The 25,286-nt window shown below is 43.8% G+C and overlaps 1 protein-coding gene across 1 annotated transcript in view; it reads left to right on the top strand.

Moving 5' to 3' along the window:
• Positions 1 to 25,286, top strand: part of LOC144784026 (syntaxin-binding protein 4-like) — a 1,158,996-nt gene that overhangs the window by 535,562 nt on the left and 598,148 nt on the right. Inside the window, exon 14 of the mRNA XM_078662726.1 lies at positions 23,826 to 23,922. Within this exon, the coding sequence (XP_078518852.1) occupies positions 23,826 to 23,922 (97 nt within the window). The remainder of the gene's footprint in view (positions 1 to 23,825; positions 23,923 to 25,286) is intronic.

Raw genomic sequence — 25,286 nt, 5'->3', positions numbered from 1 at the left:
ACACACATTTCCATATTTTGTTTTATCTCTTCATCATCACGCCAAGACCTCGTACATCACATGGCCCTGCACGCTGCCACCTGGTTATACTTATACAACCCTCTCCCAGTCATCACCGCTGCGACACAATTGCCAAAATGCATTTCAGATTTGAAAGTTTCAGAGGCTGATATGACCTGACTTGCTCCCGATGTTAACCTACAGACGTCCTTATTCCACCGTGATACAGAGCTTAATTTGAGGAGGTGCTTTCAGGTGCTCAGCACCTGCACTTCTTTCACAGGGCCGGGGCTACAATTTCTGACCCGATGTTATCCTACAGACGTCCTTATTCCACCGTGATATCGTCTTACAATTCCTGCCTGGACTTTAGTGCACTACCGTGCCTGGGGTAGCAAAAAGTGACATCATCTACCCATCGTCCCTGCAGAGCAGAGGCAATGCTGCAGAGCTCCATTACACAGCGTATCCAGATTAGTGTCACCCCATGTGATGGTGTCATCCGGTGCGGTCCACACCCCTCGCACCCCCCCTAGTGATGCCACTGCCCCCTATGTTCCTTTAGTTTAATGTAAACTGTGCCCTTCATTTAAATTTGCAGCCATGCCCTATCTGATAGGACTTCTAGCTGCAGATTCCTTACCATAGGATTTCCCAAGCATCAGACTGAATCAGAAACCATTTACATGAGCATTACCTCTGCGCGCTGTCTGGTGGCTCCGTCCGTCTCAGTGTGACGTTGGTGGCATCATTGGCATCAGTCGTGATGTCGCGATCACCTATATAGGCGCCACCCAGGCATGCAGTGTTATTTCTTTTCTTTCCATGCCAGTTAGTGCTGATCCGGAGAAGAGCTACCCCTCAGTCTCTTTTTGACAGGCCTTTTTGACATTTTGTCGAGAGATTTTATTCTTGTGTGTCGAGGGACGACCTCTAGATGGGTATGTTTCAAGCCATGTGGCACCTTTCATTGTGCCATGTCAGTAACCAACAACCCATCTTGTCTGTTTGTGGTATCTAGAGTGAGACCACGACTCAACATCATGCTTGGACTGCTGGGCATTGACTCCAAAGGCCTTGCGAAAGTGATCCATGAAACTCCTATTGGCCTTGCAGTCAACATCCAGCGCAACTCCTCTGAGGTCCTGGTCCTGATTGAGAAAAAGAAGGTCGATGGACCGCTCCAGGAGCCCCACATCCTCTTCGTTGCACTCAAGGTTCTTGGGGCACTCTGGGAAGAGTCATAAGAAGAAGTCCAAGTGGACTTGGACTTCACCTCATCTGACGGCTGGAGATGAGATGTTCCTGGCATAGTTCTGCAAAATCATTGCCGCCTCCCCCGATTCCGGGAGCCGACGCAACCCCCGCTCAAGTGAAAGAATTCTACAAGGTCATGGGTCACGTATTTAACTGGGCCAACCCCTCTGGTATGCCTTCAGGCCCTGTGGGGTTGGAAGAGGCCACACTGGGTTCCACACTGATGGCTCTGACCTCGGCGCTGGGTGAGTCTCATGGATCCGATACTGGAACCGTGTCAGTGCTGGTTGTTTCAACGTGACCTTCCCAGGCCCTGAAGACGATGCTTTTGGTGTCACTGGTGCCCAATGGCAGTACCAGCCCCCACCGGCAGTGCCAGCCCCATTCTGATGCCCAATGACTCAGAGTCGAACTCCAGCACCAATGGAGCCCAGCTGTTTTATGACATTTCCTGTTAATTGTGAAGAGGTTTAAGGCTTGGGAGAAGAATGGGAAGGGTCTCTTGACCCTTTAGAGAACTAGTAGGACTCTCCTGTTGAGAAATTGGACTAGTATGTAGAACTTGGGGAGGCTAGTGGCCTGGACACCTCTCCAGATACTGGTATGCTTTCTCCATCTAGTGTGGTTAACGAGGAGGGGGCATCTTATGCCATTGTGTCGAGGAGGGCTGCGGGGGGTCTTTGACCTGGAGGTACCCTCAGTGCAGGGAAAGACTAATCTATTGACCAGTGCTTCAGGCTAGGGCTTCCTCTGAGGTACTGGGTTTTTAAGAACCGGCACAGAACCGGTAACCCAGCGGTGTCAGGGTACACCCAGAGACCTCGGGTTCTTCCTGATCCAGACCACAGAAACTCAGAGTCTTCTAGGTGAAGTCAAAGATCGATTTATTGGCTGCAACCAAGGTAACAAGTGTCCTAGAAGTACAACACACAGGGAAGTATATTCTCAGGAGACTGCTCGAATTTACAAAGTCAGGCTTCTCTCTTTATACAGAATATTCGGCTTCAGGCAAACATTCTTCGAATTTGCAATATATCATTTACAGGTTTTGGTTACAAAGAAAAAGCAGAGTCATGATGACATGTACATATTTCACGTCGTGCTGCCCACAACAAATCACCCGGCAAGGCCCAACATTTCATCAGATATCGGTGGACCCCCAATAAAACAGGCACCTCCCCACCATAAAGTAAGTGAAGCAAAAAGAGTAGAGACAGATGGGAGCAAGATACGGCAGGTGTGCGCGCGGAAATGGTTTTATGGCTTGTTGAGCCTTGATGCTATCTTGTTCGGCCATTGGGAGGGGAACTGACCTAACGAGTTCGGCCTGTGGCATTGGTTCCAACTTGCACAGGTCATAGGAAAGTCGATTAAGGAGTATGTGTCCTTTTGTAATTGAATTCAGCTGGATTAAGGCCTATGTAAAGGGCAACACATAAATGGAAGCCAAGGGTTTAGAACGCAAATGACGATTTCGAGGTGAAATCGTCGCTCGAATATGCTGAAAATATATGTACATGATGTGCTCGTCATTCTCGGTCTTTTGATACCAAATCCGTCATGTTTCGACGAAGTTTTAAATCTCGAGTCCAGAACAATTACGTGAATCCAGAATCTTCAGAACCACAAACCCTCCTTTTGCCCTTACATAGGCAATTAATCTATCCTCATGTTAATCTGAGTCCAGATCTATATTCCTAAAGTCATTGAGATGTTGCTGTAACATCATTCTAGTACTCAGTTCATCTCTTGATACAGGCTTCCTTACACATGATGTGACGCAAAGGCCACATATTGCAGGAGCACACTGTATGCATAGACAGAACAGGAAAAGAATGGCTAAGACCATCCCAATGACCATTAGAATTTTCCATCCCCAGGCAGATATCAGTTCCCAGAACCATCCCATTAATGACCAATCTCCTTTATCCACATGAATAGATTCGGAAATCTTATGTAGTTTGGAGATGGCCTGGTACACTGTTGGAGCGTTATCAGGGATAAAGATACAGCAACTAGATTGGATAAATCTGCATACCCCACCTGGGTCTGCAAGTATGACATCTAAAGCGACCCTGTTCTGAAGGGTCATAAGTCGATCCGACTGGAGCTCAGCAGTCAAGTTACTAAGGGCACCAGCAGTTTCAATCATGGTGGACTCAACTACCCTTGTCAATTGCCTAATGTTCCTGCTGTTAGCCATGGATCCCCAGAACGGCAGAAAACCCTTTGCAAAGTCCCCAAATTCTTGACCTGCAGTGTCTTCTTCACTCAAAACTCCTCTAACTATCCTTGTCCTGTGGTAGTCTGCCGCTGCTGTGTAGGTGGGAGGCAACAGAAAGGAAACAAAACATGAGCCCGAAAAGTCAGGGGGCAACCATGTATAGGCTCTATCATGGCAGATGAAATAAGTACCCTTAGCTGCTAAAAACGCGGGGGAAGTCTGAGATCCAAAAACATATGTTTTAGTGCAGATACTCTTCCCTAACTGAGCCCTGGGATTCGTGCCATTACCTTGCAGACACAGATGACCCTGATGGGGTACAATCCAAATCGGTTACGATCTCTTAGCTTGCTGTTTCTCACTCAGAATAGCTCCATATCCAGTCATGTTCCATCCTATGTAGACTAGTGTCTCATCTCTCGGGATAGTCTCATAAGAAATACCTTCCTTAATCATGTCTACTATACCCTTGACTAGAGCACTTTTTCTAGGATTGTCTGTTACAGAACGTAGGGGGTAGATTTCGTGTGCATATATGAACATTGTCCTATACAGAACCATTGTGACTGAATGGCAGGACCAGATAAGGGATACCTTTATCCGTGGTGTGAGGCATAAGACCGCACACCCAACAGTTAGTTGTGTTCATTACAAGTTGGTGTTGGTGTAACAACTGAACAAAGGAGTTATTAATGAACTCCAATCTCCTATTTGATTCGTGGTCAGGCAGAGGGTGGAAAGAATGAGAGAAAACAGTGGGAGGAGGTATGGGTGATGCAGTGGGTGCAAATGTTACACGAAAATAAAATAAAACATAACTTATCAAAAATATCATTATACTGAATAGCATAGAAATACACAATATTATAAAACTTTTCCTTTTCATCACGTTGCACAATTTGTGCTTAAAATTCGTTCGCTTGGCAGGTTTCTCCACATCGGGAAACTCCATCCTCTCTAAAGTGCTGCCCGCGGTGGGATGTTGCCTCTGCTAAGGGATGCTTCTGTCAGTCTAGGGCAACTCCCTTGGACCAACCAGAACTACCGACCTAACGTCGTCAGCTGCACCCCAAAGACTTTAATCAACCGCGGCCCTAGCAGCGGAACCCGGATGGCGGTTCGAAAAACAAAAATAAGCAAGTTTCTTAGATGGGAGAACTGCACTTTCAAAAATAGTATTTGGGAGGAGAAAGAAATATCTTTTTATTAGTCCATGGATCTTGGTCTCAAATTGCAAAAGAAAACTGTTTTTCTTTTATTAGTTCGTTTTTCTCGGTCTCAAATTATAACGTTGTCTTCCTGGTATTGTCTGATCCTGGAATAAAAGGTCAGGCTCTGTAGTGTTCAATCGATTGGGCGGCGGCACAGCCTTGTGCAAAGTGTTTTCACTTTCTCGCTCAGAGTCAGTTCTTTTTACATGCAAATCATTAAAGGGGGCGGCGTGTGGCACTGTTTTAAGTTCTGGGTCAGCGGCACCCTTCTGGACCCACTGGTCATAGGGCAGAGGGAAAGGGATCTTCTTACAATGGATCCCGTGGACCCAGTTGGTCTTCCCCTCCACCCGAACGGCTGTTCTTGTAGAAAGAAGGACGAGGTGAGGCCCGGTCCACCTGGGCTGGTCGTTCTTCGTTCTTTGAAAGTTGCGGACAAGAACCCAGGAACCGGGGTCAATGGCGTGACCCGGAGTCTCAGAGACCGGAGGCAGGGTGCTGTGAACCTGTTGATGCAAAACACGCAATTTAGCCGTCAATTCATACAGATAATCTAGCAAAACAGGGTGTTCCAGTTCACTAAATTTTGTGGGTCTAGGCACTCCCCATATGTTGGCTGGCCGGCCAAAAACTATCTCATATGGACTAAGTTTCACTCGTGAATGCACAATCATTCTAGTGGACAGGAGTGCTAAGGGTAGAGCGTCAGGCCATTTAAGACCTGTGCTCGCTTGGATTTTGGCCAGTTTAAGTTTTAAAGTGCCATTGTAACATTCTACTAATCCAGCTGATTGGGGGTGATTTGCAGCGTGGAATTTCTGCCGGATACCTAGCCCTACACACACTCTCTTCATCACACGACCCACAAATTCACTTCCATTATCAGACCAGACCATTCTAGGCATTCCAAACCTGGGGAAGTACTCTTTCACAAGGGCTTTTGCTGTGGACAAGGCAGTATTGTCTTTTAGGGGATAGGCTTCTACCCATCTTGAGAAGGCACAAACAACAACGAGCACGTATTTTAGGTTGTTGCACCTCTCCATGTGGATGAAATCTAGCTGCAAAACCTTGAACGGATACGTAGGAGGTGCAAAATGACCAGCTGGAGTTGGGGTTCCCCTACCAGGATTGTGCTTCAGACATACCATGCAATTCTTGACAACATTCTCTGCACACTTGGGAATCCCTGAATTCTTCCATACTGGGGCCAACAACTCGCAAATCCCTTTTACGCTGATATGAGCCATTCCATGAGCCATTGTAACCACTGCAAGCGCATACGCATCGGGTAACAACCATCTCTGATGCTCTGATAATTCAATCCAACAACCATTTGCATCCATTCTACCCGTACTTTCTCTCCACGTGCTCCATTCTTTCTCTGTGGCCTCAGCTTGAATGGACTTCACACTCTCTATTGTGTCTTCACACATTCCAACATCACCAGTCCATCTTGCAGGGCCTGCAACATACATTCGGCTCTTTACATTCTTTGCAGTTTCTTTCGCGATCTCATCAGCAAATGCATTTCCACGACCAACATCATCAGTCACCTTCTTGTGAGCACTACATTTCACAATCGCCATTTGCAGGGGCAAGGTCAGTGATTCAAGAAGCTCATTCACCAACTGACCGTGCTGAATCTTAGCTCCATGCGACGTCAGGAACCCACGTTCTCTCCACAATCGCCCAAAACTGTGAGCCACTCCAAATGCATACTGACTATCAGTGTAGATAGTCACTTTCATTCCTTTGGACAATACACATGCTCTCGTGAGTGCAATTAATTCTGCTGCTTGAGCCGAATTATGTGGGACACGTGCAGCTTCAACAACTGTATGCAAAGTCGTGACAGCATATGCTGCAGTCGTGTCACCACTCGGGAGCTTAAAGCATGAACCATCCACCCATAATGTACCATCACATTCAGAAAGAGGAGTATCGGATAGATCTACTCTCCCTTTCGTCTCTTCCTCTGTTCGGAGAAAACAATCGTGCTGTTCTGAAACATCTGATTCCTCTGCAATTGGCAACAACGTAGCTAGGTTTAAGGTACTGCACCTTTTTATGTGCACATGACTCGCTAGTAACGTCAATTCGTAACTGGACAGTCGAGCACTAGTTAAGTGCTGTGTCTTGGTTCTATTTAACAACGTGTCTACTGCATGTGGGACCATCACGACTAGTGTATTATTCATTACTAGACCAGCAGACTGTCGAATAGAAACAGCTGCTGCTGCTGTGGCTCTTAAACAACTTGGCAATGCTTTAGCTACCAGATCCAAAGTCGACGAAAAATAGGCACATGGACGCTGCCTACCTCCAAACAACTGAGTCAACACAGACAATGCACAGACCTCCTTCTCGTGGACATATAATGTGAAAGGCTTACTGTAATTGGGGGTACCTAACGCAGGAGCCGAACACAATGCTGTGCGCAATTCGAGAAAACTTTTCTGACACTCTTCAGACCAAGGAATGGGATTGGGTGTATTTTTGCACGTTAATGCCACCAAGGGTTTGGCTAATAACGAAAAATTCGGAATCCACTGTCTACAGTACGATGTAATGCCCAAGAAAGCACGCACTTCTCTCTGTGTTCTTGGCGCATTCAATTTCGCTATTGCCTGAATTCTTTCTGGGGTCAGTTTCCTTCCCTCCTTCGATAAGAGGTGACCTAAGTAGGTCACTTCTTGTCGGCAATATTGCAGTTTGGAAAGTGACACCTTGTGATGAAGTTCACACAGATGACGCAATAATGACAGCGTTGCCTTTTTACAAATTTCCTCAGTGTCTGCAGCGATGAGCAAATCATCCACGTACTGTACAAGAGCAGCACCTTTAGGTAAAACAATCGTATCAAGCTGTGTTTTTAGAGCTTGACTGTATATTGATGGACTTTCACAGTAGCCCTGAGGAGCGCGTTTAAAGCGGAAGCTGCGACCTCCTAAACTGAAGGAAAAAATATCCCTGCTCTCCTCAGCAATCGGGATGCTGAAGAAAGCATTCTTCAGATCAATCACCGAAAACCAAGAGGCAGAAGCTGGAATCATAGTCAATAATGTGGTAATGTCGGGGACAACTGGGAATTGTGGCACAACTATTTTATTCACCTCTCTAAGATCAATCACGAATCTGTACACAGGTGGCTGAGAAGGATCAGTTCGTTTTAAAACAGGCAGAACAGGACTATTGCAAACGTTGCCTCGTGTTTCTTCAATCACATCCTTTTCAATCAATTCGTAAACGATCGCTAGCAAATCTTTTTCACCTTCACTCGATATTTTGTATTGGGGAATTCGTGGCATTTTAACGTTGGCTTTCAATGTTACAACATATGGTGGAATTTCTAAAAGGCCTACATCATTAGGACCAGCAGCCCAAAGAATATCTGGAAGAAATGACAATTCTGCTGGAAGTTTATCCCTCGACAAATACATGGGAGAAACCACTTTCTTGCCTAAAGTAAGCTGTACTCCTGAAGGAGAACAGTACAAAGTCGCATACAATCTTTTTAACAAATCCAATCCTAGCAAGTTTTCACCACAACCTGTTGTCAGAATGAGGGGTGCTTCGAATTCGCAAGGACCAACAGAAAGAGACTAAGGGTCAGAAATCGGATTTCTAACTGGGGCGCCAGAAAAACCTACAGAAACATTCATTTCGCCAGACAAAGGTGCGCCAGGGAGTTTGGAGTGCATAATAGAACTCTTTGTAGCACCAGTATCCAACAGAAAAGGCTCTGACACACCTGATGTAATCACCTCAACGTAAGGTCCACTCTGATCTACTGGAACTGAAACAACTCCCTCTCTTTGTCTTTGGCGGTCCTAGCAATCATTACCCTCCAAATACTCATTTTCTGTATAGTAATCATCAACGTAGTATTGAGCTGTCCTGTCAGAGGCGTTGTTTTGCTGATCGAACCTATTCATAGAATTTTGTGGTGGAAGGGGACGTGCGTTCTGGGGGACGTTTCCACGTCCTCTACCTCTAGGCGCTTGCTGAACACCACGACCTCTTACACCAGAAACACCATTTGCACGCTGTAACAAAAATAGGACAACTATACTTAAAATGACCTTCTTCCTTGCAATACGAACACTGGTTGGGGCCTACAGGGACACGTGGCTGAGTGTACTCGACTCTTTGCGAGTTCCTCTGATACTGTTGAGGGTGCTGAAAATTATTCTGATAGTTATTCTGACCATTATTATTTTGATTACCACCACCACATGGCGGATATGCTTGCTGTAGCAAAACCTTCGTTTTTAATTCTTTAGTTTTCTTTTCTACTCTATATTTCTCGTCCTTGTCTCTATTTTCCTAATATTGTGCAGTAGCCAATATCTGGGCTGAAGATGACACAGCCCAAGAACTTTCCGAATCCTTTAACTTTTTACTTAATTCTGGAAGCAGATTGTGCACGAATTTATCGACAAACAATCTCTGACCACCTTCTGTGGTCATATCTTGACCGCTGTGGTCGACAAATGTTTCTTCAAACCTGGTGAAGAAATCTGAGACAGTTTCCTCTTTCTTTTGCTTGCATGCAGATAACTTATCCCAATTTACACGTATTGCAGGCATTATCGTTTTCATGTAATCAACTATTGTACCAGGGAGTTCTGCTATCAAAGGCTCAGGCTTAGCACCACCAACTTGTCGGGCATCTGCAGCAGCAATATTAGCCCATGAGTCACCTAACTCCTGATCGTGATCTGTATGACGAATTTTACCCCATAAAGGCTGTGCAACAACATTCCCAAATAGCATATCGATATCGGCTAAATTCATTATACATGATCCAGCAGTCTGTGACAACTCTTTGTAATATCCTGCAGGATTTTTACGCGGATCAGGTAATGTCTGTTTAAGTGCTAAAACATCAGCTCGCTTCCATGGGACATGTACCCATACACGCTGAAAGTGTGGCAGAATAGGTGGGTTAACAGTTGTGTCGCCCTCTCTCCATTGTGGGGGAACTTCTCTCATGGGGTATTGTAAATGTAAATGTAAATGTAAATGTACAGGAATTTATATAGCGCAAATCACCGAGCGGTTTCTAAGCGCTTGCTTAGGGAACCCGTCCTGGTATTCCCCTGTGAGATAACCCCAGCAGGGTATCCGCAAGGTGAAAGCCAGGCATCCCACCGCGAGGGGCCGTTGTGGAGATTAAGCAAGCTATTGCCCAGAGTCGCAGAGTGTGAACCCGTGAATTGAGTAGGCACCAGAGCGAGAATTGTCGAGTCCATGGACATTTTAGGACTCAAGACCCCACCGAGCCGGGAATTGAACCCTGGTCCCGGGCTGACCTCTGCTTCCAGGTCTGCCTCCTCTAACCAGTGAGCCACACTTCTCCACTTGTCGCGCACTAGGTTCAGATTGTGATCCAGAACTGCTCCCCTTACTCCGATATGACAACAATATTTCAACCGCTTGCTCTACATCGGGACCTACAATCATGCCCTCTCCAAACCTAAACCGTACACGACACAATTCTTGCGGGTTACATTCCAGATCATTGTCTTCCAAATCCTCGCAATGGAAAACGCACATCTGCTCAAAAACATATCTCTGCGTCGGTGCTTCCCATTGATGGAAGACTTCCATGACAGATTCTACATCATACTTCACGGTGTCCATGACCCATTTCGGTGCTAAACAATTCAATGAGTCTCTCTCTTGATAGTCAGGCAGTCGACTTCGCAACTGTCTTCGTTCCATTTTAGGGGTTGTAGTAGGCGACCCGAAAAGAGGTGAGAAAAGGTTAGTGACAGTGCTGGCCATTTTCTGCCGAATGGAAGGTGAAACTGAGGGAAGAACGGGTGGAAAAACGGGGTGAGATAAGGCAGGGGCAGAGACAATATCAGAGGAGGCATCAGGAGAAATAGAAGGAGCACTAGGCAAAATCGTAGAGGGAGCATTAGGAGAAGTAGAAAGTACAGTAGGCAAAATTGTGGAAAGCACAGGTGAAACAGGTGTGATTGGTGGGCCTTGAGGAGGCTGCACCATAGGGACAGGAGCCAGCTGGAGAACAGCTGGTGAGTGCTGAATAGGAGGAACAGGAGGCGCAGGTTGCACAACTAAAGGTTGCGGGGGTGCCGTGGCATTTTGCGCATAGGGGGGTGGCGAACTTAACAAATGTGACATCAATGGATCTTTTTCACGCTCTTTTGCTGCCTCTTGCTGGAGAGACGGCAAAACTGGATAACATTTATCTATTGCCATTTTACGTTGCCTGTGCAACTGCTCACTCATCTGCTCTTCTTCATTGTCTTTAAACTGCATAGCAGCTTGCATTACTGAGATTCCCCCTTCTCTCTTATTTTTCTTAGCTAATTTAATTTCTTTTTGTTTGGCCTCCTTACGCCATAGGCGAAAAGAGTCAAACATCGCCGGCCGGGCTTTCTTTTTGAACAGTTTAACTTCAAGGTTATCTAAGATTTCGGTACCAAAGCTACCATATTGGGGCCATTTTAAAACACCATCTTTCCTTGTGTATTTGATCCACACTTCATTGTATGTGATGGGGCCTACTCGTGTTTGACATATAACTCGTAGGTTGGAGTTCCAACCGGAGGAACCGGACATGAGTCCTCCAATCGGGAGTCCCTATTATTATAACCAAGGCAAAACAAATTTCCAAGTCTAAGACTAGGCATCTTTGCTCTCTAGTCTAGTTCCAAACTTCAAAGGATTATCGATTACGATATTTCTCGTGAATACACGAGTCCTTCGGTTTTGGTGCTTGCAAGTACCAACAATTATCCCAAAGGATACCCAAGACTAAGACCAACTAAGGACTGGGTGACGCTCCACTTATACTTAACTGAGATATCGATGACGTCACCAGAAGACTCGTCTTAGTGTTTCGCTCTACCAAACTTCAAGGGTCCAAATCAGGGCGATAGCCAGGGCAGCAGTCCTTGTAGCCGTCGGGAAGCGGGGAACCTCGCAGCAAAGACCTTCGGACCACGTCGACATGCAGGGGTCGATGAGGTGGTTGGCCGTCCTCCGGAATTTTCACACGAAGCTCCTCACGATCCTCTGGCTGACTGGTACCACTGGAATCGCCCTAAACGTTGGGCGCCAGCTGAGGTACTGGGTTTTTAAGAACCGGCACAGAACCGGTAACCCAGCGGTGTCAGGGTACACCCAGAGACCTCGGGTTCTTCCTGATCCAGACCACAGAAACTCAGAGTCTTCTAGGTGAAGTCAAAGATCGATTTATTGGCTGCAACCAAGGTAACAAGTGTCCTAGAAGTACAACACACAGGGAAGTATATTCTCAGGAGACTGCTCGAATTTACAAAGTCAGGCTTCTCTCTTTATACAGAATATTCGGCTTCAGGCAAACATTCTTCGAATTTGCAATATATCATTTACAGGTTTTTGTTACAAAGAAAAAGCAGAGTCATGATGACATGTACAGATTTCATGTCGTGCTGCCCACAACAAATCACCCGGCAAGGCCCAACATTTCATCAGATATCGGTGGACCCCCAATAAAACAGGCACCTCCCCACCATAAAGTAAGTGAAGCAAAAAGAGTAGAGACAGATGGGAGCAAGATACGGCAGGTGTGCGCGCTGAAATGGTTTTATGGCTTGTTGAGCCTTGATGCTATCTTGTTCGGCCATTGGGAGGGGAACTGACCTAACGAGTTTGGCCTGGGGCAATGGTTCCAACTTGCACAGGTCATAGGAAAGTCGATTAAGGAGTATGTGTCCTTGTGAAATTGAATTCAGCTGGATTAAGGCCTATGTAAAGGGCAACACATAAATGGAAGCCAAGGGTTTAGAACGCAAATGACGATTTCGAGGTGAAATCGTCGCTCGAATATGCTGAAAATATATGTACATGATGTGCTCGTCATTCTCGGTCTTTTGATACCAAATTCGTCATGTTTCGACGAAGTTTTAAATCTCGAGTCCAGAACAATTACGTGAATCCAGAATCTTCAGAACCACACCTCATTTGAAACCCTTTTACCTTTTAATGAGGCACTTAAGAAATTCTTTCAAGCAGTTGGTCCAAGCCTAACACAGAGGCTCCTGTGAACAGGACTAAAGCACGCTGCCATTGTTCTGCACTGAGTAATCCAAGTATTCTCAGCCAACTCCCCACCCATGAGAGTTTGGTGGTTCAGGCTTCAACGTCCCATGGTGCGTTCTCCTCCGCTCCTCTTACAGGGAATCCAAGAGGCTGGATGCACTTGGGAAGATGATGTTATCTTCCACCTGCCTTGCATTGCAGTCAGGAAACACCCTGTGCTTGTTGGGCCGTTTCCTGCACTACTTATGGGAGGCGGTTGAGCAAGTGCTACCACAGGTCCTGGTGGAGGCCCGGGCCTTGATCTCCCAGGCAGTGAAGGATGAGGGAGATTCAGCAAAGTTCACCATTAGGTGTGGCTTAGATGTGACTGACTCGCTGGGTAGAGTGGTTTAGTTAATGGTTGCCTTACAGCACTACACCTGGTTGAGAACATCTGGCTTCTGTGGTGTTGTCAAGGTAAACCTCATTGACATGTCCTCAGGTGGGACTCATCTCTTTGGATAGAAGGCAGACTCAGCATTGGAGGTGTTCAAGGAATCTAGAGCTATGAACAGATCCATGGACCTCTCGGTAACACCTTGTGGCTAGTCCATCTTTTGTGTCACTGGAAGGGGTTATCAACCGTGTTAGCCATACCCCAACCATCGTCTTGCGCAAACTCCCCAAGCTGTGCGAGGACAGAGTGTCCGGCCGCTACGGTGGAGTTCCACGCCTCCACGTAGCACCTGGTGCTGTAGCTCCTCCTCCCTTCCCTGATTTCCGACTTCTGACTTCCACGTCGGAAACAAAACAGAGGGGAATGCAGCAGTGCAATTTCTGTGTTCCCGTTTGCAAATATCCCTGAGGAGTACATTACTGTGCATCGATGCTCACAACAGCGAGGCGAGGTAAACCTGGGAGCGCAGGATATTGCAGCAGCGGTGCGTTATTCTGAGACTTTGAGACCTTTTAGAGGCTAGAGGTGACTGAGTCCTGAGCCCTGGTGTGTTTAATTCGTGAAGCGTTTCTTAAAGAAAGGAAAAGTCTGTCTCCTCACCTATACCTGTTTACGCTAATGCTTAACGCTGTGGAAAGTTGAACAGCGCTATACCTATACCGCCGTAACTTCGCTAATTAGACTCAAATCTTCAAAAATAAAAAAAAGAATAATATTTAAAAAAAAACTGAAAAAAGCTAAAGTATCTGAAATCTGTGAAAAATCTTCAATGTTTTGAACCTTTGCACAATCATTTGGACCATTATACAGTTTATGCGCGTTTATGTGCGTTGGTGGTGATATTTAAACTGCGTGCAATATGGGGAAACTTTTGAATGCTCGCACCAAGGCCATGCAACGTCGACAGCAAGCGAAGGAAGCAGAAACAGCGGCTAAACTAATAGATGGCAACACCAAGGAGGATGACTTGATACATTTGTCAGAATGCTCGAATGAGGGGGAAGGATTAGAGACAGGAAATTCAGGTCAATCCGGTATGGGGTTAAAAACTGATGATTCTAATCTGGTGGATAAAGTGAAGACATTTGAGCTCTCTCAGCCTTTACAGTCATCTAAGCAGTTCCCCTTATTCGTTAAAAAATCTATTTTACCTTCATCTAGTGATTCCCCCTCCCTCAGTCCAAAATTAAGTCAAAACCAGACCGTAGAAACAAAAGATGCAAAAGATGCAAGTACTGCTGCTGTAAGCACGGTGTTAAATACTGTTACACCTGACTTAAAAAACGTAATTAACTCGGCGAGCTTAAAGGAAGAAGAATCAACGTGCACTGTCGCACCTCCTTTGGAAATAAGCGATGAGATATCCGGTGGGGGGGGCAGCGGACCCTTTTAGCCCATTGTTGCAGATGGACAATCAGACCGAAGGTGAAATGAGGATGTCCGTAAAAGATATGCTGAATTTAATTCTAGACGAAGTAAGAGAGATCAAGAGGTCTCAAAACGTCAAATTGGCCGCTATTCATCAGAGACTGGACAAAATGGACAAAATTGAGGAACTAGTCTCTACTTTTCCAGCCCGTCTAGTCGAGGCGGAGGAGAGAATTTCTACCTTGGAGGACCAAATGGTTACAATGAAGAAAGAGACTTAAGATGTATCTAAAACAACAAGGGCCCTGAAGAGTAAACTGGACGATTTGGAGAACTATAATAGAAGATCCAATTTACGCATAGTGGGGGTACCTGAGGGGATTGAGGGGTCTGATATGCTTCTGTGGGTTACTACGTTTCTTCAACAGGGGGTGATACCGGAACATAAAGGCGATTTAATATAACTAGGGCTCATACAGTTCCAGCCCACCCGGTCTCAAATTCTACCCTTCCTCGAACCATTTTGTTAAACTTTGGAGATGTCCGGGTTAAAGAGCAAATATTGACTAGGGCGATTAAACAGAGGCAGTTCCTGGTAAATGCTACGGTGAAATGCCGAATTTTCTACGATATGTCTGCGGCTGCAGCCAGACGAAGGAAAGAGTTTGTTAAGATCCTTCACCTTTTTAAAGCGCAGGGAGCTCAAGCCATGATAGCACAACAGTCAAAGTTGAGAGTGTTGATTAAGGGGAAATTTTATATGCTTTCGGATGTTGAGGAAGCGCAGGAACTGCTTCATGGGATACAGAGTGGCTAGATAGATAGATGGATTTAAAAACTGAAAACTTAAGAATTGTGTTTTTTTTTCCAGTCAAGACAACTTTACGAATGTAAGCGGGGGGGGAGTGGGGGGCACGGCCGGGGGGCTTGAAGGGGTGTAATTACACAACACCTCAATGTTCGGGGTAAGGAACCTGTGGCTAGCGTGGGTAGGGGGAGGTAGAGTAAGGAGAGAGCCACAAGTTGTAGAGGAGGGTGGGGGGGGGGGGTAAAAAGTCAAAAAATGAAGTCCTTGACAAAAATCTGTTGTTCTCTTTCTTCTTTTCTTTTGCAAACCTCTGGTGATTCCTGGAGATTAAAAAATATATATGGTGTTCCGGATGATACAGATTACGATGTTTTTCGTTTAAAGAAATGCAATTTGATTTAGCTAATTGTTTAAATGTCTGTTAGATCAGGATTGAAAATTATTTCTTTTAATGTGAATGGTGTAAATATTAGGAAGAAAATGCAGGCTATAGAAACATGGATTCTGACTGAGAACCCGGCAGTCATACTTTTACAAGAAATTTATATTCCTGTCCTAAAAATGGATGATTTCTCAATGTTTAAAGCCTGGGCTTCCTATCGCGGCTTCTCTCTTTTTACTGAGTCTCAGAGAGGAACTGCACTTTTTCTAAATAGGAAAATGGAAGCAGAGATCATCCAAACTGAAGCGGGAGGCCAGGGTCGTTGGTGCTGGGCTACCTGTAAATGTAAAAATAGACCATCGCCCATAACGTTTGTAAGTTTCTATGCACCCTTGAATGACAACCCTACGATATATGAGCAGTTGTTTCAGTCATTACTGTTGATAGGTGGAGATATTGTCATCGGGGGAGATTTCAATATCCTCATGAATCCTAAACTAGACTCTACCACCGGTGGGAAAAAGCCGTTGAAACCCAAATCGCTGCGTTCAATTATCAATAATGCAAATACTCTTGACCTGGTTGATCCTTGGCGTTTTTCGAATCCTTCTAAAAGGGAATTTACTTGCTGGTCGGGAAGGTTTAAGTCATTTTCTCGAATGGATTTTTTCCTTGCTTCTTCAAAACTTAAAAGTCGGTATCATCGTATCCTGCACAATGGCTTTTCCGACCATGCGATGTTAATAATTGAGTTTGTGTTGTAGGATAGTAAGAAAACGTTTAAGCGATGGGTATTTAATAAAACTTATCTGTCCCACGAAGTTTGGGTCACATCAATTAAAAATGAGATAAGTGAATTTATTGGACGTAATATGTGGACAGCTCCTCTCCATGTTGTATGGGATTCATTGAAGGGGTTTATTCGTGGGGTTGTCATAGGAAGGTACGCAAGGGAATCAGCAGCTGTAAGGGACACAAAGAACTTATTACAGCAAAAAATACAGGCTCTAATAGATCAAAAGTATCATAATCCCTCCGTGAGTATACAGAATCAATTAAATGCTGCAAAGCGGGAACTAAGCGCATATTATTTTGCAAGTAGTGAAGACATTTTTTGTAGACAGTCCCAAAAAATATATGAACATAGTAATTTCACTGGGAAATTCTTGGCATGGCAGATCAAGGAACAAGCAGCAGCCAATATAATTCATTCCTTAAAATCTCCAATTAATGACTTGGACACCACAGATTCAGGAGAGATAGGGACTATAATGTTGTCCCATTAAGAAAATATCTATACTTCAAGTCATATCACGGATCAATATAGACTTAACGATTTTTTAGATAAATACCCTCTCCCCAGTCTCTCTCATTTGGACCAAGAAACAATGGCAACCTTATTTTCTAGGCATGAATTAGAGTTAGTAGTTAAGGGTCTCCCGCGTGGTAAGGCTTGTGGTCCAGATGGACTTCCTGCTGAATTTTTTGTTACGTTTTTTAGCTCCCTTGCTGAACTTCTTCTTTTGCTATTAAATTCCATGTTGGTGGGTGGCACAATCCCAGCGTCCTTTCGCGATGGAACTTTAGTCAGTTTTTTGAAAAAGGGAAAGGAGCCTAAAGATCCAAATTCTTATAGGCCAATCACATTACTTAATTCAGATTATAGAATTGTTACAAAATTACTTTCTATTCGTTTTAACCTTGTTTCCCCGCAATTGATCCAACTGGATCTAAATGAATTTATTGCAGGTCGTCAACTTATCACTAATACACACTACCTGATTGAGGCATTAGATTACTTTGAATCACGAAAGGTTCCGGCTTTAGTTCTCCTCTTAGATGCAGAAAAAGCTTTTGATTTGGTGGTCTGGGATACACTCTTCTCTATTTTGTTGCGTTTTGGCATCCCCTTACAAATTATTAACTTAATTAAAAATCTATATCAGGGTGAAAAAGCTCCTATTTTTGTTAATACAACTATGGTAGGCTCGATCTCAGTACAGAGGGGGACGAGGCAAGGTTGCCCACTGTCTCCTGCTCTTTTTGCTTTTTTTATTGAGCCCTTAGCAGTGGCAATTAGGAACCGTACTGATATTTCTCCACCTTTTGCCTCCATGTCTAAGATCAAACTTTATGCGGATGATATAATGTTATCATTGAAACCTGAGATGCATTCACAAACACTGGATTTTCTGTTTTTGCAGAATTTGAAGCAGTGGGGGGTATCGAATTACTAAAAAGAAAACTGTGATTTTGATTTGTGGTGGTATAAATCCTGATTTGCACCCTGATATTCAGAGTTGCATTAATAATAGACCTAAAAGATATCTGGGAGTATATTTTTCTTCTTCAGTACGAGATCTATATACATTGAATTTTGAACCTTTAATTCAAAAAGTTTGTGATATGTTTACACGCTGGAATGTTCTGCCTATATCTATTTTAGGTCAGGTGGCATTAATCAAAATGTCAGTACTCCCTTTAGTTAACTTTCTGTTTTCCACTGTATCCTGTTCCCTTCCCGGCTCCTTTTTTTCAAAAGTCGAGTCTTTAATTTCTGCCTTTGTTTGGGCAAAAAAGACGCCCCGAATCGCTATCAGCACATTATATGCAGATAGGGAACAAGGAGGTCTTGGTCTACCGAATCTTAAAGATTACTATTATGCATACTTTGCACAATACTTATCTAGATTTAAACACCCTGTATCAAGTCAGGCATTATTTATTAATTTTTTTTTTACTTAATCTGCAAAGAGACTAAGATTCCCTTCCCATTATCGATGTTTAAATCTCCCAAATTAGTCTGATATAAGACTTTGAACTGTTTTTAAAAAAAACGTGATGGTATGTTGAAAAGGTATTCACTCTCCCTCATGAATTTAATGACTCCATTGAGTGACGCTATTTCTGGTTTTGGGATTAAAATGGGGGCAGAAGTTATATTGAATTGGAACAGATCTGGGTTCTTAACGCTTTCTAACTATGTGAAAAATGGATCTTGGCTAACTCCGAATGAGATGGCCATGCTAATCCGTGGAAATTTTCTTCTGATAAACTCATATAAGTTATTTTATAAATCTTTGGTTCAAATTTATTTAATTCTGATAGATCAATCTTCACAGTTATCCAATGATCTTTTTTGGTCTCCGCTTTTTAAGAACCCTGGAAAATGGAGAAGTAGCTTAGCGCAAAGCAGGTAGGATGATTTAAGCATTAAAGCAATTAGAAAATGGCACAAACATGAAAATTCTAAATTAACCGAAAATTCTTGGACAATATTAAATAAATTCAATTTTAATGTTTTGAGAGGCGCCAATTGGCGAAGAATGCTTTTTTTTAGTAAGTGGCTTTTGTATCGCACCCCAGTAGCCATTGCGAAAATGTGCAGTAATATTTCATCCACCTGTTTTAGATGTAGTCAACTGGACTCAGCCAAATGGTCTCATATAATGGTCTATTGTCCCAAAATTAAGGCATTTTGGGACGGAATATTTACTTTTCTTTATGCTTATTTAAAATGTATGGCTCCCTGTTACGTTAACTTAGTAGTATATGGATTTGATCCAGAGCTTAAATTACCTGAATCTTTGGCTAAACTTATGTATGTCTTAGTAGCAGTTTCTAGATCATTGATACTTCAGTGCTGGAGGTCAGAGATGGTCCCAACCGTGGATGAGTGGTATCAAAAAATCAAGAGAGTTAGAAAAAATGAACTTATATTTGCGCAAAGGATTGGGGGATTGAGGAAATTTACAAAAATGTGGGAATCTTATTTTGATTGACTGTTATCTGATCATGATTAGCAAATCCGATTTCAGATGCTGGAACCCCTGTTTATATGTTCTCCCGGAAATGTATATTGTTTTTGTTTCTGTTATACTTTCGTTTTTATTTATATTGGACTAATTGTAATAAAAGGAATGTCATGTACTTCAATAAAAAATTAAAAAAAAAAAAAAAGCTGTGCGAGGACATGGTACATTCAGACCTCGGGGAAATGGTAGCCAGAAGTCGTCTGCCACCCAGCCCTCGGTGACGGCAGCCTCCAAGCATTCCTAGTTTGGTTCTGCAAGACTATGCTTCTCCAGTTGGAGGGTGAATTCAACATCATCTCCTCTGCTGGAGGTCCATAACATTGGACAAATGGGTCTTGCAGATCATTCATGATGTCTATGTTCTTCCCTTTCTTTATGTCCCTTCTCATTTACCTCCAACACAAGAACAGCTGGCGGAGGATAATCAATTAATACTCGGAGAGAAAGTTTCAGCTCTCTTGGCCAAGGGAGCTATAGAGAAGATCACAATTTCAGAAGTAGGCAGTGATTGTTACTTCGGCTACTTCATAATCCCGAAAAAAACCAAAGGTCTACTTCCTATTCTGGACCTCTGGACTGTCAATCTCTTCCTCAGAAAGGAGAAATTCAAGAGGCTCACGTTGGCTGCCCTAGAACAGGAGACTGGCTGGTAGCCTCGGACTTGCAGGGTGCGTATTTTCAGATCCCCATCCTGCCGGTCCACAGGCTATACCTGTGGTTTCATTTGGGCCACGAGCACTTTCAGTTCACCGTGCTCCCCTTTGGCCATAACAGTGCCCTTCAGGTGTTCCCAAGGTGATGGCAGTGGTTACAGCTCATCTGAGCAAGTTTGGGATATCAGTCTACCCCTACTTCGACAACTGGCTGTTGAAGGTGCCTTCACCCCAGGTTGTAGTCTCCCACCTTAGGTTTCTAAAAGGACCTCTACATATGTTTCCACCTACATTCTTTATCATGCCTCAGTGGGAACCATGTTGCTCTCCGTTGTTATCTGCATTAGGATCTGCTACACCCTGGCTAGGAGGCAGACTCCTGATAGCTTACAAGCCATTCGACCAATGGGTAAACTGCAGCAACGACGTTGGCTTGTGGAATGCCAGTCCTGGACAATTGTGAGGCTGCAACACGGGCTTCACTAAACACGTTTGCCAAACAATATACTGTCTGGACAGTCAGGGCCATATAGATGGGCATTTCGCCCATTCGGTCCTGCAGGATTTTTTAGTCTAGTGAATCTTTCTGCAGCCCACTGCCAGGTAGTATGGCTTGAGTATCTATTCAGAGGTAAGGAATCTGCAGCTAGAAGTCTCTTTCGGATTAACAAGTTATCTACCTCCGGAAATGTATTATCTTACAGAGACAATATCTAGTTGCAGATTCCTAACAGACACCCATGCCTCTACCCATTCTGTAGACTCATTTATAGGGCTAGGGTTGCTCCCCTTTACAGGGCCTTAGTTGTGACACACAATAATCAGTTCACTTCATGGCTCTGTGCTTTTGGTCTGGAAAAAGTGAAAAGAAACTGATGCTGTGCGCCTGGGTGTCACCTAAATAGGTGACCACGACGTCGCGACCGATGCTAATGACACAGGCGACATCACGCGGAGTCGTACTGAGCCACCCAATGGCACGCTGGGGTACTGCTCACACAAAAGTTTCAGAATCCAGGCTGATGCCTAGGAAATTCAAAGGTAAGAAATCTACAGCTAGATATTGTCTCTACCAGATAAGGTACTTGTTCTTTACAGCATCTTGTTCAGTCCAGTCCTATCATGTAACTGTTCCCAACAAGACCTGCCTGTGAACTCTTTTAAAGTTTCCTGTGAGGAGCCTCTAATGTTATAAGTGACCGCTATGCAGGCATTCTGAGAGTGCAGTAGAACACAGATCTGAAACCACTGTTGTTATTTGAGGGATGTCCTATAGACAAGAGGGTCCCATGAGGCACCTGTATTACTGACAAACGTGCCAGACCATGCTATGAAGGGTGTCCAGCAGTATGAGCTTCCTGTTTATGATATCATTTTGGTAGGCAGAACACATTAGGCACATCTAATGCCATCAGACAGCACTGTGGGGTGTCCAATGGAATGTGTGGTGTGCGAGATGTCCCATAGGTAACCAGGTCACATGGGGCACTTATCATGCTCTCAGCCTGTCCTTTTGGGGTGTCCAGTAGAGTGAGATGAAGGAGGTTCCGTAGTTACATGTAATATTGTTAGATCTCATTTTGGGGTGTCCAGTAGCACGAGAGTCTCATTGGAAAGTTATCCAGTGATTAAGCAGCTACTGCTGCCACACCATGCTCTAGAAGGTGGCAGTAGTGTGTGAGCTTGTTATGAGAGATGTCCCAGTTGCATACAGGTCACATAAGACACATATAATAATTCTACTTTACATTCAGTCAAAAACATAACCTCATTGCAAAACAAAGTTGTACTTTTCAATTAAAAGTAGCCAGTGTGCGTACTTTGAGGGCAACCTTCAAATAAAGGAAATATAAAATCTAAACCAGCGCTAACCTAGAAGGCCAAAAACAAGCTTTGTTAAAACAATTGGATACAGGTAAATTTGGTCCACTGTTTGTAATAGTTGACTGTGAAAAGAACACGATCCTGAGAAGGAGATTTAAGGAGGATTGATTTCCCAAACCCGGGAACATTGAAAATAGATTCTAAGAGAAGATAATAAATATAGGATGATTCCTTCGTAAACCTTCTTCTTCAACTACGTCCCTTTCTGACTCTGGAGCCTGTGGGCCCCTATCGCCATCATTTTACCGTCTGCAGCGGTGACTCAAGGGTACCCCCTACGTGGACCTGATGAAGACCCTACTGTAAGGACCCCTCTCACCTACATATTACTCTGGGTCAAAACGTCAACGGCTTTATTTTGTGTTTACCTTTTTGGACAACAGAGATAGTTTCACTGTGTTTTTCTACAATATGGTTTTGTAAATAGATTTAGCCTTTGATAAGGCTGGTTTGGCTCTTGATGATTTGGATGTACATATTGTTCACTGTCCTCCCTCTTTCACTTACCTTCACACTTGCACATTGCTGCACATTTCCCTTCCTCTCCTCCGGGGCACCCCTTCACGAGAGTATTTAACAAATGTGATGGTTCCGTACATAAGAACCCACTGTTTAACATGAAATAAAATGTTTAACATTATTACTCTCGTTTTGGTTTGACCTATTGAGTTTCTAATGTTATTTCTAAGTTCACATCCACTGGGACCATTGCCTTTTGTACCGTTCATTACCCAGGTCCTAGTGTCTGGGGTCACCCCATTGTTTTGTAAACATTGTTTGTATTAAGTTGTCTATTACTTAGGGGACTCTACATTGTCCGTGTCCTGATGAAGTCCCCGCTCATAAATAATGTCCTTGGGTCAAAATGTCGACATGTCTATGTGTGGACTGTACAAACCAGAAGCCTGAACTGCAAGGATAGACTGTGTTAAGATAGAATCAATTGTATTACAGTTTATTTAACCAATGCACACCTTTTTTAAAACATTTTAGAAATGTGAATACTGATTGTTCAGTATAAGTCATTGTAAATGCCCACTTATTTGTAATCTAATGTTATTTACCCTATCCAAGAAGACCCCTGTTCCACTTTATATTTAGGTACATAGGTTCCCAGGAATAACAGGTTGCCCCCTATTTTTTGCAAATAAAGGAACGGTTGGGGCTGGAGGACAGAGTTACTGCCTCTGAGTTAGATGAAGGTGGTATCAATATGTACGATTTACTCTGTAGTCTGAATGCATAAACTGATATTTGCAATGTATGATTGTTTAATGTGAAAAGCAACAGAAAGTTTTGTAAAACAAAAAGTAGCTGTAATGCAATCTAGCTTATTTGAGTAGTATTCATTCTGCAGTGAGTGGTGCTTGTAGTTGGAGTGGCCTTCTGCCACCAATGGCAGGGGGTCTAGTAAGAAAAAGAAAAGGGCCTCAGTGCATAATATTTTACAAGTTAAGCACTCTATTGGACTTTCAGAATCTCCCCATTTCTCTATAGTCATGTTTGCATGTGTGTTCTGGTAAAAAATGTTTTGCTTGGAATATATGTCACATGTTTGTGGATCTGGCTCCATATCAGTAATTACTGTTGTTGTGAGACTGGTGAATATTTAACTTTGCCCATATTTCTGAGACAAGAAGACAGGTGTGGCACATTCTATCCAAGATGTCAAAATATCCATATTTTTATTATGTTATCCACTTTACCTCTGATATTTTTCTTACAGGTCCTGCAGTACCTTGGTCTGGATGTATCAGAAGGGAAAAGGAGGGAGCTACACCATTGTCTGGTGCCTGATCTACATGGAACTATAACATTTGGAGGTCATTCTGATGCATATGTTTATCGGGTGCATTGACTGTTAAGGATGCATGTGTGCATATGTGTCTTCCTCATAGATAGTGGACTTCTGAAAAACAGTCTCATTGCATTTGTTCATGAATGTGTGTGTATTTGTGCATGTGTGTACGTCAGTCTTTGTACGGTGTGTGATTATATATTATAAATGATAAAGATAAAGCCTGAGCACTACATGTCTCTGCATGAACATGGTGTTGGTATTGTCAATCTAGTTGTGTGTGAAGAGGTGTGGCGCCGCGGCCAGGGCGACTGACGCTAGAATCTGGGGGCCACGGTTCGATCCCCGGCTCCGGCGGCAGGTTAGCCCAGCACCATGTGACTCTGGGCAATAGCTCGCTTAATCTTCCCAACGGCCCCCAGCGCCTAGAGACCCTTACGGGTGATTGTGCGCTTTACAAATGTGGACTTTGTGTCTCCACAAAGTCTGTTTGAAAGCGGACTCCTCCAGCTCATTTGCTAACATAATGTGGGTATTTTGTGGGTCTGTGCATATGTGTGTGCTTTTGAGAGAGGGCTCTTTCTAGCATTACAATGCATAACATGACAATGTAGTCAAAGGTTACTTATTTCTAGTAGAGTTACTTAAAATTCAATTTTATTAAATATTTCCAGTAATAACACTTACTTTGCACATGTTTAGAAATTTCTTGGTGATCCTAGTGGATTTGGAGTTAGAAGGTAAATTAACACCTTATGGCTGGCAATGGACGGTCCCAACAGGGATGCATTTGTGGAATGTCCCTGAGTTGTGTGTCTCTGTGTATACAATGTGAGACCTGTTAGTTAGCCACTTCCTCTTCTCTAACCACAGTTGTCCTACATGTACTGTGTTTGTGTAGAGAATTCTAGAGGGATGCATGACTCCCCAACGTAATTGAATGTATGTGATCTAGGAACATTCAATCAAAATCCCATTGTCTCCAACAAAATCTTGATACAAAAATGAAGCAGACAGATCGAGGCATGCTGGAAAATGAAGCATAAGAGATCCAAATGCAGGAGAAGGAAAATGTTTCTGGTGACCTTAAGACACTGCTTTGAAGCAGTCCCCTGAGTGCTGCCCATCGCTCATCATTTCTCCTTCCATACTTGGGCCAAACTTGTTGCTGAGGGCATGAAACATGATGCTCTTGTTTGGAGATTAGCAGGCTTCTCTGCATGGTCTAAAAAGCTGCTTCATGGTTGGGCTCCAGACCACAGACCTGGCTAACCACTGAGAGGGGAGGCATGATGATGGAAGAGAGGGAACTGGAAGAGAGGTGAGAGATCTGCAGTGTGATGAGCCATAACCCTAGAGCTGATGTCTGGGCAGGAGGTTTTGTGGTGC

The sequence above is a fragment of the Lissotriton helveticus genome, chromosome 10, assembly GCF_964261635.1.
Source record: "Lissotriton helveticus chromosome 10, aLisHel1.1, whole genome shotgun sequence".
Lineage (NCBI taxonomy): Eukaryota > Metazoa > Chordata > Amphibia > Caudata > Salamandridae > Lissotriton > Lissotriton helveticus.
The sequence above is the reverse complement of the archived record's forward strand: the minus strand, read 5'-3'. Positions and strand labels throughout refer to the sequence as shown.